The sequence below is a fragment of the Prosopis cineraria genome, unplaced genomic scaffold (genome assembly GCF_029017545.1).
Source record: "Prosopis cineraria cultivar Desert tree isolate PC_DT_omini unplaced genomic scaffold, ASM2901754v1 PC13, whole genome shotgun sequence".
NCBI lineage: Eukaryota > Viridiplantae > Streptophyta > Magnoliopsida > Fabales > Fabaceae > Prosopis > Prosopis cineraria.
In genome coordinates, this window is record NW_026555344.1 from 5428014 (window position 1) to 5446008 (window position 17995).

A 17995-nucleotide genomic window follows, 5' to 3' on the forward strand; every position below is an offset into this window, starting at 1 on the left:
TGGCGTCTGCAATCGACGCTCATCATGACATGGTCAAATCGTAGCATTTTATTTTATTTCATTTTAAATTATTTTTAAATATTTAATGATTATACTTATTAATTATAAAAATTATAAAAAGATTTGATATAAATCTAGATTGTCTTTCACACTCATTAAAAAAAAAACCATAATACTTATAATCTCTGATGAAATCTAGGTCCATTTAATTTTAAATTTTTTATTATAATTACATTTATTAAAATAAAATTTTTTAACAAATATAAAATTTTTTAATCAATTTGTTTATTTCAATTTGACCAATACATATTTAACTTGAAAAATTCAATTTAATATTAAATTTTTTTATTATTTTTACATATTATAGATATTTTTAAACAGTCCAGATTTAATATCAGGGTTTTTTATAATTTTTATATTAATAAATATGATATTTAAAATTAATTCAAAATGAAAGACAGATATCATCTTAGGGTAAAATAAAAAGGCCACGATTTGGCCACGTGTCATGAGCGCTCCGAATGCAAACGTGTGGTCAGTGGAGTCCAGCGAAACGGGGAAGAGCCCGAAGAAGGGCTTCACAAAGAGGGAGAAGAGAGAGAAAGTGAAAAATCAATCTGTTAAATAAATGGGCCACAATCAATTTTTCAAGGCCCAAAGGTTCCATAGATAACATAACTACAAAACCACGGGCCACCATTCGCTATCGGTAGGTCCAATTTAATAAAAAATTTTGAGTTTGAACAAGTGGTTAAATTTTGGTGTAAGATAAGCTTCCAAAAGGAAACTAGTTTTAATACTCCATCATACATGTAAGTTGTAAATACTAAAAACTTATCACCTCTAAACTATTTATATCTAATTTTAACAATCTAAATTTACAATTTTTTATTTTTATTTTTTTTAAAAAAATGGATACAAAATTTAAAATAAAAATAATTTTTTAACTGTCAGTTTTTCTTAAAAATAATTTTTATTTAGAAAACCTGTTGAAAGACTGTAAATCTGGACTATAAAAATTAGATCTAGATGAGCACTGAGACAGGTTTCCCAAAAAGGTGTTTGCAAGCTACCAATTAAGATTTAAGGGAAAAAGACACCAAGCTATTATTTAAAAACTAAAACAAAACTTGTTACCAAATATATTGGAAATTATTTGATATCCATGATTCTTATACTATAAGCTACTTGGTAAGATATTGATTAAATTTTTTTAATATTACTCTTATTTAAATTTATTAACTATTTTTTTATCAGAAAACTCATTAACTATAAGAAAAAAATGTAATACAAATTAAAGAAATTTTTAATTGAATATGGATAAAATTAGAAACTTATTCTATTTTCAAGCAAATTTAATGACTGAGCAATTCTCTTTAATTTTGATAGGGTGGTTAAAGGTACCTTATAATAAAGACTGGAGTATGGAGTATATTTAAAAAGTGAAATAATGATGAGTAATTCTAGAATAAGCTCATTAATGAATCATTACTTTTTTTTTTTTCAAAATATCTTTTATTATAAAACATTAAATTATCATAAAAATTTCTAATAAAATGAAACGGGGAGTATGTCCTAATTAAGGACAGATGGTGTTAGAAATAGTTTTTGAGAAATGAAAATGATCGTTAATGATTTGGGTGAGGAAATAATGACATTTAGAACATTAAAATTTCAAGCCAGAAATATCTATTATTATCAATTAGAAGATCCAAAACAATTATTTCAAGCTGAAAAAGGGTATTATTTATTTTCTGGTCAGTCTTCGTCATCTTTTAGTTATCTGAAACAAACATGAAGAACCTGAAATCCCAAGGACTAATAATCATCTTTATTATTGCCACAATCTTTAATCACCTAGCCACTGCAGGCACCTGGTAGAGAAAACCTGCATGAACACCCCATTATGATCTCTGCGTCCAATCCCTGAAATTTGATCCCGCCAGCTCTAACGCTGATGTCACGGGTAATGACAAACTCACAAACACCAATCAATATAATCATCCTATAAATGGATTCATCTCTTTACAGTAATCATTGAATTAGTAATAATCAATGATGCAACTGAAACTGTGATTATTCATAGGGCTAGCTAAGCTCATGGTTGTTAAGAATTGTACACAAGAATTAAGAAGGTTGAACATCCATTGATGAAGATGATACAACATTGCAACATCATAATCCTTCACTTGAAAGATTTACAACAATTCATCCCCTAACTAAAGAGTGAAATACAAACCCCGAACTAAATGGGGACAAACCTTGAGGGATTACATTCAATTTCCCTAACTCAACACAATGATTACCCTTTATATAAATTTAGGGATGCCAACTAACTAGAAATTAAATACTAATCACATTCTAATATTCTACCAATGGTGAAAGTCATAGAGGCGAAAGTAAAGGTTAGGCAGTGTTGGGGATGGATGTAACATCCTGAGTTTTAATCCCCTGATTAATTAAATTTAATTAGGGTAATTAAGTAAATTGAAGTGGTGTGTGGTCAGAGAGGTCTAATAATCATGTTTGATTGCTATCTCAGCCCTAGTTGTGGGTCTAGTATTGAGACGGGCCACAGGGGCATCGAAAGGAGAAGAAAAGGAAGAGTTGAAGTTGTTGTGCCACACACCGTGGCGCATAAATCATTCGCCATGGTACATAGATCATCCGTCACAGCGCACAGCCATCTCTGAACAAGGGAGGACCTCTCTGTGCCATGCACCATGGCGCATGGTCATTTTTTGTACTTTATCATACACGAAATGAGATAGAAAAAGAAAGAAAAAGAAAGGAGAGAAAGGAGAGGTGTGTTAATGCTCTGCTAGGGTTTGTTTGGGGATCACTTTGAGAGTATTTTGAAGGCTATAAACACCTAAGGTAAGTATCATACTCATTAATCTCCCCTTTTCCTCCACATTTATGAGTTTATGGTTAGGGTTTGATAGTTGAAGTGGAATTTCAATCCATATAGGTTATGGGTCTGAATTTGTTGACTCAAATGGAGTTAACGGGGGTAGATTAGAGTATTTAAACCTAGGTATGATGAGTTTTGATGTCTTGGATTGTTAGACACCATAAATGTCCAAAAATCCCATTTATTATGGGTGGTTGGAAGTTATGATGCCATTAATGGGGATTTAATGGCTCATTAATGCTATTAGGAGTTAAAGGTAATTGTTAAACCCAATGGTTAGGCTTCACCTCTTGTAAAGTGAAGGTTGGGCAATTTAGAAGTAGAGATTGAGGGTTTCAAATGGATGAGTTTGTTATGTTGATGGAATTTAAATTGGTTGATTGTAGCTTTAGCTCTTGATCACCTTTTGGAGTGGAAATTCAAGCTTGGAAGCTAGTTAATTGAAGGGTAAACCTTTGACCTCTTAAAAGTTTGAGGTAATTGAGGGAAAACTCTACTTTAGGTAGTTGTATGTTAATTGATTGTTTGAATGCTAATGGTGAATATTACATGCATGAGATTGATTTTTATGTAACACTATCAATTAGTTTACATTGATTGCATGAATATTTGATTGAGCACAATGTTATTTTGGCTTGAAATACAAAATGCAAAGTCAAAAGGATTTTATTATGAGAATGCTTATGTTTGAAAATGAATGCAATAATGAGTAGAGATATTTGTGTGTTAGTCATGAAATGAATTTTTGAGAGAAAGATGAGAATACACACTTGGGTAGCACAAAGTTGTGAGCCCAATGTGATTGTTGTAATAGTGAGTATATGAAAGTGAAAAGTGAGAACAAGTGAGTAATAGTTTATGGCATAATCAGTGGCGGGAGTTCGCTTAGGGATTTGAGAGTAGAGAAAATCCATATAGTAATTAGGCTGCCCTCTGGTACACGGGGGCTATAGCCTTGTCCCACTGTTTGTTGAAGGACTGTCCCATAGTTTATCGAGGGACTAGAACCTAGCTATCTCTACCGGTTCAATGAGGAGAATAGCTAAGGGTATGAGACACCCTAGGGATTCGAGAATGGGGAAAGCCATAGTCCAAGAGTGAGTCCTGTGATCTTTGGCTGGGTCACACCTCATGATTAGTGAGCTTGGGTTGTCCAGTCACACGGACGGAGCCTTAATCAGTGTTATAGCCTATGGTTTCAATCTGAGGAAATAAGGAGGATATAAGGTTGGTTGATCATTACCTGAGTAAATACATGACGAGCCACACGTGCTAAGTAGTGGCAAGTCGCAAAAGTATGGGTCTTGTCTCATATCTAAGAATATGGAGATAATACACCTGGCTATATGAGTAATGAAGCCATAGTGTGATAAGTGATAAAATGTGATATATGGGCATATGTTTTATAAATTGGATTCTCCTTATGCATGTTTTTACTTTATAATTGATATATAACTGTATAGGGTGGGTTTAACCTTGGTTACTGAGTGGCTAGACTCACCCCTCTTATTTAATACTTTTCAGGCTCTAGCTCTGGTATTGAGAGGGAGAAGACTAAAGAGGCAGGAAATTAGTATATTCCTTCTTGTACTCTAGTTTTGATGTATTTGTGTAATAGCATATAAATTGCCAATTCTAGGATGCATATTACCTCACTTGCACTATTTTGATTGTTGAGAATGTTAGAATTATATTTTGGGCCCTTAGCCTTTGTGTAAGTTGTCATATATATGTTTATAGGGCCAAAATACTAGTACAAGCGTGGAAATGAAGATTTGAGCATGTTTTGAATGATTTGAGTTAAATGCAATGTTAATCTACCTCCTCCTTTGTTTTTGTTAAATTGGGGTTGAGGAGTAAATTTTGTTATAATGACATTTCGATACTTGTGACGTGTTGTACTAGTAGTCCTAGGTCCATTGGACGTAGTCTAGGTGTTAGGAAAAACTTTTGACACTTGTTGAGGGTTTTGGACACCCATTTTGTATAAAAGTGTGGAAAAGTGGTTAAATTGTGTTTGGGTGTCCAACATCCAAGTGTGATGTGTTTTGGAAGTGAAACCCATGCCATTAGTTAGTACAGGAAAAGAGCTATTCATAGATACCTAGATCACGTTATTCCGACATCAGATGAAGAATCAAGGCGAGTCGGAAGTTCCCCAATTCTGCTGTCATTTTGACAGAAGAACCAGTGAAAATTCGTGCAACACTCCGCGGCGCATGGCGCCTGAGCCATGGCGCGTGGCATAGAGAGCAAAACACTACTGCGCAGAGTGCGCCCGCCGTGGTGTATTGCTCTGTATTTTAGGACATAATTTATTTTCAATCATTTTTTGACTTTTTCACTCCTCTAAGGTATCCCATGCTTCCGAAACTTATTTTTACTCTGATGTGGAAGATTTTTATTGATGTTATCTTGTTTCTATTTAGAAAACTTGAAATCCCTTATTTTTAGAATTAAAGACTTAGTAATTACTCTTCGGAGATAATCCCTCAATTACCATTTGCTTGATTTATTAAATGTGTTTATTGGAATGAGATATTACAGTGGACTTTCTAAAAGCTAATGAGGCTCTGAATAGAGATCACAAATTTGTAGAACAACTGCTCGATAATAGGGGGAGGTGAGACAAGCAAGACCAATTAAAGGACACCATATTTTAACTCAAAACCTCAAGGCTTAAGTTTATGAGCCCTTCCTCTTTATTTTATATTAATTATTAAACCTAACTTCATTTAATGTGGGACTTCCCACATCATCTTATACCCACTCACACTTGGACAACCTAATAATTTTCCTATCAAGTGTGAGTCCACAAGGTTTCCATATCAAAGATGCCCTGAACACTAAGTCCCTGTTTTTTAGGGCCAGCCCAGTTTTTGAGCTTCAAACGGTGTGATACATACAAATCTCTATTGTAATCAATGCCAGTTTCATTTTTGGGTTTCAAACGTATGCACAATAATGGGCTTACAGGTCCGGGGCAAAACCTAGCTGTGATACCACTTGTTAAGAAGTGTGCAAACAATCAGTGGAAGTAAATAGGATAAAATAATTGAAAATTATAGAGAAGTTAGAGAAAGTGATAAAAGATGACACAAGAAATTTAACATGAAAAACCCTAATTTGAGAGACAAAAAACCCACAGGCAACGAGCCAGTAATTTACTATACAAAATAGGAATTACAATAATTGTTTCTTCAATGAGAGATGGAGAGGCAAGATATATATGGAGCTTCTCATTAGCTAAAAATATTATTTTAAATAATAATAAATATCTCCTAAAATATTAAATAGAAATATGATAGATTTACACTAAAATAATATATAAAAATAATTATAAAAAATTATAAAAATTTGAGTCATGATCTCCATATATCTTGCATCAATAGCTGTTGCAATTATCGGGCTATTACCATGAGAAGTTAAATATTAATTGATGAGCTCCTTCTCGGTCCTTGTGTTAAACATCCGTGAATTTAAACATTAGCATGTAAGAAAAATAAAAGAAAAGTCTAATTTATGGTTTAAAAATTGAACGTGCCTGAACGCGCAGAAGTTAGGAGGGAAACTTCTAAAAATAAAAAATTTTGTAATATTTTTTACAAGTTTTTCCTCCTCTCGAAATGAAGAACACAAGTCCTATAGACGCATGATGATTGCAGAATATTTTTTGAATATTCATGTAAGGTTGAAGATATTTTTGCCCTTAAAATATTAAGTCAAGAGCAATGGGTATTTCAATTGGCGTTGGCAATTAATTTGATGGGCCGAGATTAATTCAAGTTAGATTTATTTAGATTAAGCTTAAAATATTCCTGAACATATAAAAAACTCTATATAATCAAACTTGACTATAACACCTCATGATTATCTGAGCTAGCTCAAATATTAAAATTATTAAATATTATTTTATTTTATTTTTTAGCCAAAATTTTAGTTTTTATCTAGAAAAAATCAAAATTTTTCAAGCAACATAATGCTACCACATATCTTTTTTCTATCCTTATTAAAATGACACCAAGTATTGAATGTGTAAAGATGGAAGTATATGAAGTAACCTCTCCTATTTATTTTTCCTTAATATTTTCAAAAAATATTGAAAACAAACAATTATTAGAACATTAAAAGTTCATTTAGGAGCACAAGATATGTTAATTTGGAGTTTAGGAGAGGATTTTTGGGTACTAAGTGAAGGTTGAAGTGAAAGTTAATTTTATTTTATTAATAATAAAATTTAAATCGAGTATTTGGTTTTAGCCTTGACTCGGATTCATTCAAACTTATTTAGGCTAAATAAAAAAATTTTAAACTTTAAAATTCAACACTAAAATTTTTTAAACTTGACCTTAATTATTAACTTTACATTGGTGCAATATACTGTCTCTCGACTGTCAAAATTATTGTAATATTTTCTTTGAATTAATAGATCCATTAACATTTGATCATCAACTCTAGAAAAAAAATTCGGTTTCACTAGCACATGGCATGTTCATATGGGAAAATCTTTGGATTCAAGAGTTTTTCTTTCTGATCAAAAATATTTTCATGAAAAAGAAATTTCCATAATGTATAACAATCAATCAATCAACTATATTATACAAATCTCATGGAGTCAATGTGATGGTCAGAAAAGAATTTTCTCAACCAATTTTTAATAATCACTCATTTGTTGAAGGACTTTTACGTAGGTTAACAGTGTTCTTTCATTGGTTCACTCTAGGTCAATTAATAATACATCAAGACTTTCATGGGAGCATTCACTTACGCCATTATCTCCATTATCGTCAATGTCAGTTGCTGTTTCTGAAGTTTATACTTTCTGAAGTTTTTCATTCTTTTATTCAAAAAAGTTTTCCATTCTGTGGTTTCTATTTTGATCTTCAAGCCAACTAATCTATTAATTTATCCTTCCAAGCAGTTCTTCTCTTCGCTCTTCACCAATCGCAGTTCTTATTCCGTCATTTCCTAAACTCGTTGAGGTCGCTTATCGAGTCTATCTAGTGCTGTGTTCATTTGGTAAGGGTTCCTGAACACATCATAGTCGGTCATCGAGTCTATCTGGTGTTATGTTAGTCAACGAAGAAGATGATTGAAACCTCATAATTTTGCATGTAGATAATAAATTTTGAAGAGAGTGTGTGCTTATTTTTTAGGAACGATAATTTTGCATGCAAAAACTTTTCAATTTGATAATTGAAATTCTTCTAATTTGGGTATGACTCTAGCCGACCAGCTCTGGCTTCAAGGATACTCTATTTCCATGACTAAATAAAACTCAGGTATTTATTCATTCCTCTTTTCCTTCACTTAATTTCCCTTCCAACATTAATCAAATTCCCATTTTTAAATTCCTTAATGTCAAAATCAATCTCTTTCTTGAAATTTTTTTCCAATTGCTTATAAGTTTTCTCATGGTGTGCTCTGAATTTATTTATCTATTTACTTTTATTGTTTCATTGCAGAGGTTTTTGGCTTTATCTGGGGTGACTCTAGGGGTAATGGTTTGAATGGGGAGAGGATGCCAGAGTTGAGAAGTGGTGCTAGAAGATTGAAGCGGCTTGGTGATTTTCAGCCTCCCTTATGGCCTATTGATCAAGGTGGAAGGTGGAAGCATAGATAAGGTGCTTGAAGCAAATGCTCACAATAAAATTGTGATGGATGGTGGAAGTGTAGACAAGGTGCTTGAAGCTGAAAAGGAAGCTACCACAACCCCTATTCCCGAGAGGGTATCCCTGCATGCATATTGCTTATGTAAGTTACATTAGTTTGTTTCCTAAATTAATGATGTAAAAGTACCATTTATGATTATAAAAACTTGGAGTCATGTGCTCTTATATAAATAGACTATAGTTGTTATGTTTATGCTTTTTTGTCAAATTCACAGTTTTAACTTTTTAAGAATCTTTTGAATTTAATCAAATAATATTAATTGGATTGTTTTGGATGCTTTGAGGTTGTGCCTGTCACTTTGGTTTTAGATCATGAATAACATTGTGCCATGTTAGTTCACATTAAATTTATTCCAAACAGCATTAAGATTATGTAAAACTTGAGTTATTGCTTTGACCGAGATGTCCTTTACAAATTTGGGATCATATGTATCTTATCTATTTTTGAAACATGTCCTATTATTATAATGAAAAATGTTCTATTACATCTTTAGTTATACACTTATCCAGACTTTTAATATTCCTTTTTGTTATGTTTCATTGTCACCCATATATCATTGCAAAATCATTCAACTGGTAATTCATTAAGTAGGATTCCATTTGTACGGAGGAGGAAAATGATGTCATCATTAATTGGGAATTTTCAACTCGACATAAAAATTGATTTTTTTTAACCAACAATAATTATAATCTTAACTTATCCTATTTCTACTATTGTTTTGTATTTTCATACCGAATGTATATTATGAAGATTACCTCATAAATGAGAATGTCACCGTTTCATCACAAGAATGTGCAATTCATATATTATGTAGTAATAAGAATATTGATACTTAAATAAGCAATTTACACAGTCTGTTTCTCTCACATTTAAATTCTACAACATATAATTATACAATATTTCCTTGAAAGAAATTTGTGATAAATTTCCTGAAAATATGTTAAAAACATGAAATTGAATTAACAAATATAATTATGTTGCGTATATGTTGCACCTGGATCGTGATCTTTCTAGAAAGAAAAATTAATAAATGTAGGAGTCGCCACCAAAATTTTAAAAAGATAATTTTGAAAATCTTTAAAAAAATAAAATGGTCTACAATAATCAAAATAGGATTCGGAAGTCGGTTGTGCATGAAAAAGGTGTTAGACACCCCACATCACTTGTCCATGAGAACGATTACCCTAAATTGACTAAATAAAATTAATATGGCCTTAAATGAAATTTAATTACCCTTAATAAATAAAACAATAAAAAGGAAGTGAGAAGAAAATTAAAATTAAATCAAGAAAAAAATTATTCATTTATATATCGGACTTGACCTAGGATAAAACTCTAAGGCCTATGTACTCTTTAAAGATATCAAAGCCCACGTAGTTTGAGAGTAAAAATGCATGTCAGTTTTTAATATTTTTTAGAAAATGAATTTTTTAATTATTTTCTTAAAAAGATTTTTAATTGGATTGGTATCTTTTAATTAAAAAAAGAATTATTTCCTTATTTGAGAATTTAAAAAAAATTAGATTGAAATTCTTATGGAGATTCATAAAATCTCACACAAAAATTAATTTATTTTATACCTAAGGAGATTTTAAAATCTCACACGGCATAGAAATTATTTTTTGACCTATTTATATTTATAAAAAGAAGGCTCATTTTTGTTAAAAAAATGGATAACACAAATCAATTAAGCACTGTGATTGGTATGCCTGCGATAGCCCGTTGCCACATACGACATGCCAATAAACTAATTACCTGTGGAGATTCTAAAAAATCTCACACGGTATAAAAAAAATATACACACACAAAAATCTCAAATCATATGGTGTAGTGTGTATTAGAAAAATATATAATAATATAGGTAATCTTAAAAAGGATCAAACCTTTGGAGCTTTACCACTTATAGTAACTTATGTGATTATTCTAATCATCTCTACTTCAAAGGCGCAAGAAATAACCAGCCAATACATGTGCTTAATTGTACGTGTTTGTATGTGCTTAAAAACCATATATGTGCGTCTATATCTTTCCATGAGTTTGTATAAATCGGATGCCAGTGAAAAGAGATGAAAAGGAATAGGGGGAATCGTACTAAAGGCTCATAAGTAAGCACTAAGTTAACCTTCCCCTCATAGATAACATTAAACCTCTTTACCTCTAAACACAACACGATACCTTTTATATAAAACTTAGGGCTACCACTTAACTAATGTAAAGAACACTAATCACACTATTTCCACTTTAACATTCCAATAATCTTCCAATAAAGTGTATGCCTCTTCATTGCTGTCCTAGTTAAAAGCCATTGCACGTATAAAAGCATTCAAGTCCAACCATGGGTTTGTTAAAAACAAAGAAGATCGCCTTGCAACCACGGGTATGTCTATAAGGGATCAACCATTTGATGACGACTTATAAATACGCAAGTAAAATCATGAGGGGACAACATGGCCAGCCTCAAGATAAAGTGCAGAAGAAAACAAATAAATATAAATAATAAAAAAAGGGGTTGACTTGTCCGAAGCAACAAACTGAAACTAAATGATGAAGAGAATTTCGGGAACAAAAATTTGAAGCTAAATCTTTCAAAATTTGAACCACTACTCAACAAAAATAGGATATTAGCTCAAATTCTGTCTCAAACTTCATCAAAGATCTTAGTATTAATTTATAATTTAAGAAACTTAATCGATATTGATTTTCTTAAAAGATACTGGCTCGTTATTTTTTATCCTTTTCTATAATTAAAATGATTAACTAGGAGGGATGGAGTTTGATTTTGAAAACCTTGCTCTTTAACACGAAGATGTATTAACCATACAATAGTTTGAGAAATTATGAGTATTATTAGTTTAGCAAAGAAATAAAAGGCCGCAAAAAATTAAAAAAGAACTGAGAACAAAGTACTAATACAAATCAAATATGTCACTACAAGAACAGTCCAACATGAAAGCCATAAAATGCTAAAATGATGTTTGTTTTAGGGAGAATGACATTTGATTTTACCGCAATAAGAGCCCATGTGTTTTGCATTGGATATTATCTTATGAAAACAAGTATGTATTATTGTTAAAAGCTGAACCTTAATTTGTTAAATTTCCAAGAAAATCCTTGGAAAAAAAAAAACACAAGTTAAGGGTAAGCTTTTATCAAGTATCAACAACATATACGTATTTTTATAAAATAATACCCGATGCAAAACTTACAGGCTTATTGTAATAAATTCCCTGGAGAGGATCTTAAACGTCATTCTCCCTGTTGTTTTAAAACCTCAATATGAAAAAGAAAACATGACAGACAGCAAGCAGCATTATTTGAACCTGACTCTAGCAATGCAAGCAAACAGCATTACGATGAACGAGCCGAAGGAGCAAACTCAAAGAAGCCAGTCCAAGGAACTGTCGATGGTCATCTTCTTTAATTTGGGATGTTCCTCTCCCCATGCAGCATATGTGTCTTCATCGCAGATCACAGCCTTTAAATTCTTCAGATCCATGAATGAGTCTGGCAATCTTTTTATTGAGGATTTCATTATATACAGCTTTCTTACATTCTTCAAGTGTACAATGCCTTCTGGTAACTCTGTCAAGTTCACACAATCTGAGACGTCAAGAAAGCTTAGCCTCTCAAGTCCTGCTATTGATGGGGGCACTCCTTCGAAGCTGGCACACCTACTAACCCTTAGCAGCTCCAAATTCTTGAGCTTCCCAATTTCCTGGGGCAGTTCAGTAATGCTGTGGCAATTACTGATACTGAGCTTAGTCAAGGTGTTAATATCGCATAGCCCAGCAGGCAACTTCACCAAATCTTTACAATAGTCAATGTTCAACTCCACCAGATTTGACAGTGCTTCTGAAATCAGGATGCAACAGTTTTCAAAAGCCCTCTGTACTTCACAAGTGTAAAGTGATAGCTTGCGTACATTCTTCAGTTCGCAGAAGTAAGGAATTGAAATCTGCTGGAATCTAATTCTTTTAAGGCTCAATAAAGAAACCAGCAGCTCCAAGTTTTTTAGCTCGGTAGGATGGAAACCATAATTCATGACAATAAGAACCTTCAGCTTTCTCATTGTCTTCATGAATTCTGGAAAATCGTATTCTTTAGTCAGAAGATTCAAAACCAGAACCTCAGCTTCAGCTGCTTGAATATCGCACCAAGATGGAGTAATCTTTTGATCTGCATATAAAACACCAAGTGTTGAAGAGGAAGAATGGCAAAGCAATGAAGGCTTTCTGCTTAGTGTGTGTACGTGTATGTGGTTGTGCACATAAATAATATACAAAGAGGAGTGGAACAGAAGCCAAACAAACCTGTTGTTATGGACAATATGCGAGCAGTGATTTCGTGCCGTGGCTGTTGTTGTGGCCACCATTTAGGAATATTATTCTCAATAATGTCAATGACCATCCTCTTCCTATTCTCAAATGTTTCCTGGCTGCTTAAACGGATAGCCAGCGCTCTGAAAAGACCATGCTGTTTGAGGAAGTGATTATTGTAGTACTCGTCTACTATACTTCCAACTTCCCTGGTTAAGTTAGATGTTAATTTAGTTCCAGTTGAACAGAACTTTGAAACTTACTGTAAGAATATATATCAATCTCATGCACGATCTTGTTCAAACCTGTCAAGCTTCGATATTCACATTGACAGGAGATGAGCAAAGACAGTTACACAACAAAAACAAACTATTTATACTTCTAAATTTTATCCCGAGATCCTTATATAAGTAGGATTATAATTTGCATTAAATGGCGGCAAAAATGGTCGGAAATATGTGTACCTTCTAGCTATGATATCAACCGAATTCATGTCCGTTAATTGATAGATGAGGGTCATTGCATGGATGTCATCATCTAGGTTATAAAGTTCAATCCACATGTCAATGAAGGCAGAGACAGGGATGTCTTTGTTTTCGGGAAATAACCCAAGGTCCATGAAGCGCTCATTCATGGACTCATCTTCCAGCACATGCAAGGAGTTTTGGAGACGAGTAAGAAGCTCAGTATGAGAATCAAGAATAGACTGACCTTGCGACCATTCTTTCGCCATTTTTTTCCAAAACACAATCGGTTTTCCATGAAGTTTACGACCGATGAATTCAAGAGCCGAAGGTAAACACTGACAACCTTCAATTATCTGCATTTCACTCAACAAAATAAAAGGTGAGAAACTATTTAAGGTTTTTGGAATCCTGACTGATCATGTCTACTCACAAGTGTGTTTCATTCATTTTTTTTTTTTTGGAGGGGGGGGTGGTGGGGGGGGGGGGCGCTCTGAAACATAATTTCATCAAGTAAAAGGAAGAAGGGAGTAAAGAAAAGCACCTGGTGGAGAATTTCACAGATGTCTTCGTCACCATCATTGCATGATCTGACAATTTCATTTGGAGCAGAGCGAAGTAAAAGGGCTTCTGCATCAATTTTACTAAGTGGTTCCATTGGGAAAGGCATTCCAAACTCTTTAATTTCAAACCTTGAAGTCACCATAATCTTAGAATCTGATGAGATTTGGACCCTCAACTGCTCAACAAGATGTTTTGAGTCAGGCCAAACATCATCTAAGACCAACAGTACTGGATTGTTCCCAAATTTAGACAGTCGATCTTGTAGCTGATTTGCTGCATGTTCATTCCCTTGATTCTGTGAACCCATGGTATGAAATACGATATTGTTCCTGAATTTTTCTAGTCAGAGGACCAAAACAAAGAGTGAGAAACCCAAAAGCATAGCATTTTCAATACAGAAATATTCACACAAATAGTCTTGAAGAAGAAACTATCAAATAATTTATCAACAAACTAAATTATACGAATTTTTTTCCCCAAAATTCTCAGACCCCATCTTGCTATCGCATTTTCTTTGTGACACGAATTATTTTAATTGCTTTCTGTCACCAACTTAGTGGGGAACAGCTTCTCTGTAATTCCTCAAGATTTTAACGTAATGAGATTGTTTGTTTCAGGAAAATAGGGGCAACAGAATATATTGCAAAGCAACAATCCCCACCTCCCCCCCCCCCAAACCAAACAACATACATACATACATACATATAAAAGAATGGGGCTATGATTACCTTTGACTTGCTGATCTAGGCAGAGCTTTTTAGCCAAAGTGGTCTTTCCAGACCCAGCTAAACCAGACAGGTTCAGGACTCGTGGGCCACCAACATTCAGTAACTTAAACTTCAAATTGCTTGCAAAGGTTCCATCCAATCCTACCACAAATTCTGGGAGTTCAAGTGTCGGTTCCCTGTTATCATTACTCCCCTCAGGTGAGATGATTTGTGTATTAGGACTATCATTCAAGCTCAAGGTTAATTTACCCTTCAAATCCCTCTGTATCATCTTCATTTCCCTTGCCATATCAATTTGACCCCGCTGTATCATCTTCATTTCCCTTGCCATATCAATTTGACCCCGCTGTATCATCTTTATATCCCTTGCCACATACATTAGAACCTGACTCGAGATATAGCCTTCCAGTGACTTACGCGCTTCACTAATTTTGTACTGGTAATACGGCGCAAGGTAGAATGTCGACCAGCGGATTTCGGAGCACTTGCGACAACACTCTTGGGCTACAGTGATCATGCATTTCATCTTCCGTATTTCTTCGGTTGGGCCACCCATTTCCTCCACGAGATGTTCGATCTGTTCGACCACTGGAACCAATTCGTTCATGATAGACCGGAGGGTCTTACGAGTGCTTTTATACTTTAAACCCTTTGCCAGGATTTTGGCAGCATATTCAAGCAATTGCAAAACCAACGAAGGATCTACCATCGGTGAATGAATTTCCTGCACTAAATCGCAAATGGCAACTTCAGCGTAGACTGGAGAAGGGAAAGGTTTGGCCGTGCAATACTAATAACGCGCTCAAGTCAACTATTTGTCTTCCAGCAAAGTCTACGTTAATAAAGTTACTCCCCACTCCCACTTTGAGAGGGGTTGATTTTTTTTTTTTATTTGATATAAAGAGGGGTTGATTTTTATTTGTTTGTATTTCTTGTTTTTTGTTGGTTTCTTTTTTTTTTTTTTTGTTTGGGCCCTTGAGCCCCTTCTTTCTACTAAAAAAATAGGTACTCCCCCCTCTCTAAAAATTTTTAAATGTAGGAGGTAAATAATTAATTATAAAGATTAAAACAATTTACTAAATTCATTATTTGTGAATATTGTCATTTTTTCTTGCACTGTTTTCATTGTTTTTTTTTTCATTGTAAATAATTAGTGTGGCATAATTTGTGCATTATATATATATATATAATATTTTGCAAATGTTTTTAAAATAGGTGCAATGGTATAATGGTGCCATAATTTTTTGGAATTCAAAAAGTTGTGTTCTCAAATTCTCTCACTCAACTTATGACCAATAATTCGCTCATTGGCACTCAAGCTCTGGTCACCAATAGCTGGCTAGCTCTGGCGATCATGGGGGAGATTATTTCTTTTAAATGATGGTATTCTAATATATATATATATATATATATATATAAAATTAGTTTTATCTAAAAATACCGTGGGATTATAGAATAATTTGTGTAATTCTCCCTTCTTTTTTTAGCAATAACATTTAACATATACAGATGCAATAGTGACATTTTATAGTCAATTATGTGTGTAATTAGATTAGTGTTTGTCAAATATCAAACTGAAGTTTCTACAAACTAAAATTAAGATTAAAAATTTGTAGTATGATTTATGTTTAAATTTTATTTGAATATAGATAAATTTAGAAATTGATTCTATATATTTTTTTTGGCAAATTTAAGGACTTGAGCACCTCTTCTTAGTTTTAGTAAGGTGATCATCAAAGGTGCCTTATTAAGGATCATAGTATATTTAAAGAGTGAAATAATTATGAGTAATTCTAGAATAAGCTCTTTAATGAAACCTTACTTCTTTTCAAAATATCTTATATTATAAAACATTTAAGTTATCATAAAAAAAATTCTAATAAAATGAAACGGGGAGTTCGTCCAAACTAAGGCACGATGGTGTTAAAAATACTCTATATATGTTAATTTATAAGACACTTTTGGATAAAATTACACTTATTAATAAAACTTATTAAATATACCTTACAACTTTATTTTTTTAAGACAAAAATATAAACTTTTAAAAAAGCTTCTTATAACATCCTAAATTTCAAATTTGGTAATTTTAAGTGTTTAGAAGGGTATATTGGTAAAATTAAGTGAATTTTTTACTAATGATGTTTTTGGAAGACTAATAAAGTTATGAGATTATTAAACAGCTTTAGAAGAGAACTAGGTCAAAGTTCGAGCGAGCTATGGCACGAAGAAAGACATAAAACGTGTCTAGGTACATCACAGCGGACGTGCCAATGTGACGTGAGGTATGTGCAAAATCTGCACTTGGCAAACTCATGAATTAGATTGAAAATCAAAAGTAGGATAAGAGAAATTGTAAGGAGGCGATGAAGAACAGCTAGTGACCACTAGGGCTCAACCTTGGGATTAGTTTGAAAGAATTTGGAGCAAGATTTATCTTTAGGTGACTTCCTACACCTCTCCCTCTCCCTTTATGTGAATTTTCTGACGTTTGGGGTATTATGGGACTTGATTTCAATTGTTCTTAGGCAATGATTGAACCCATTAGCTTAGATAAGGTCTTAGAGAGTCAAATCAAGCTTCTAAACCTAGATTTATGGATTATATAGTGATTTGATGTTTTTGGATATGGTTTGGACGAACCCTAAGTAGAAATTGAGAGATTAAGAGCAATGTGGGCAATAAAATGGTGTTATTTAAGTGTTTGGTGTTAAATATAATTATTGGAATGTGTTGGGAGAGTTAATTAGGCTAAACTAAAGTTTTTTAGTATAATAGGTATCCAAAATTATGTACAAAAATGGGATAATTAGTGTGTGGATTGATGATTAAACATCTAATTTTGTAGATTAACTATTGATCGAGCATTATGGTATTAGTGGATAGGTGTGGAGCCATTATTGACCATGGTAACCCTTTTAGTGACAAAAGGGTTGAGATAACGAGATTGTATGAACTCTCTATTTGTATGTTTGGATGATTGCATGATTACTTTTAAAGCTAATGCTCTTGCTTTGTGTTAGTATAGTATTAATATGAAATGATTATAATTTAAAAACTATGTGAAGTAGAATGACAAGTTATTTTTTAATGCTGTGGATTTTGAAGGCTTAATGTTATTCTTAAGTACAATTACTTGCAAAATCCTATGGGTTAAGTAAAAATATTTATTTTAATGAAAATTATATGTTATGATTATGTTTGGCTTCATTGAGCATTTATTTGGCATGACCATTGTGAGAAGGTAGGAGTTCACCCTAGTGTGTTATTGGGGACATTGTTTGAAAATCCATATGATATACTAGCAACATGGAGGCCTTAGTACACAGTTTATATTAT

At 33.0% G+C, this 17995-nt stretch overlaps 1 protein-coding gene across 2 annotated transcripts; it reads right to left on the reverse strand.

The window, feature by feature from the left end:
• Nucleotides 1-11468: 11468 nt before the first annotated feature.
• On the reverse strand, nt 11469-15444 carry LOC129291532 (putative disease resistance protein At5g47280). 2 transcript variants are annotated; one of them, XM_054928935.1, is made up of 6 exons: nt 14660-15444; nt 13912-14270; nt 13615-13723; nt 13368-13440; nt 12898-13112; nt 11469-12763 (listed from the first exon to the last, which is right to left on the reverse strand). In XM_054928935.1, the coding sequence occupies exons 1-6, from the start codon at nt 15366-15368 to the stop codon at nt 11964-11966; spliced, it is 2265 nt and encodes a 754-aa protein (XP_054784910.1). In that variant the 5' UTR covers nt 15369-15444; the 3' UTR covers nt 11469-11963. The 2 variants fall into 2 exon arrangements, with proteins under 2 accessions (XP_054784910.1, XP_054784909.1); XM_054928934.1 differs by having other exon boundaries at nt 13368-13723.
• Nucleotides 15445-17995: the final 2551 nt, after the last annotated feature.

What these genes read in the sequence shown, in the direction of transcription:
- LOC129291532 (XM_054928934.1), bottom strand. Translation starts at nt 15,368, where the DNA reads ATGGTAGATCCTTCGTTGGTTTTGCAATTGCTTGAATATGCTGCCAAA. An exon ending in TCTGTGAAATTCTCCACCAG is followed by an intron (nt 13,724 to 13,911) that starts GTGCTTTTCTTT and finishes AGTGAAATGCAG; the next exon opens with ATAATTGAAGGTTGTCAGTG. An exon ending in GTTGATATCATAGCTAGAAG is followed by an intron (nt 13,113 to 13,367) that starts GTACACATATTT and finishes TAACTTAACCAG; the next exon opens with GGAAGTTGGAAGTATAGTAG.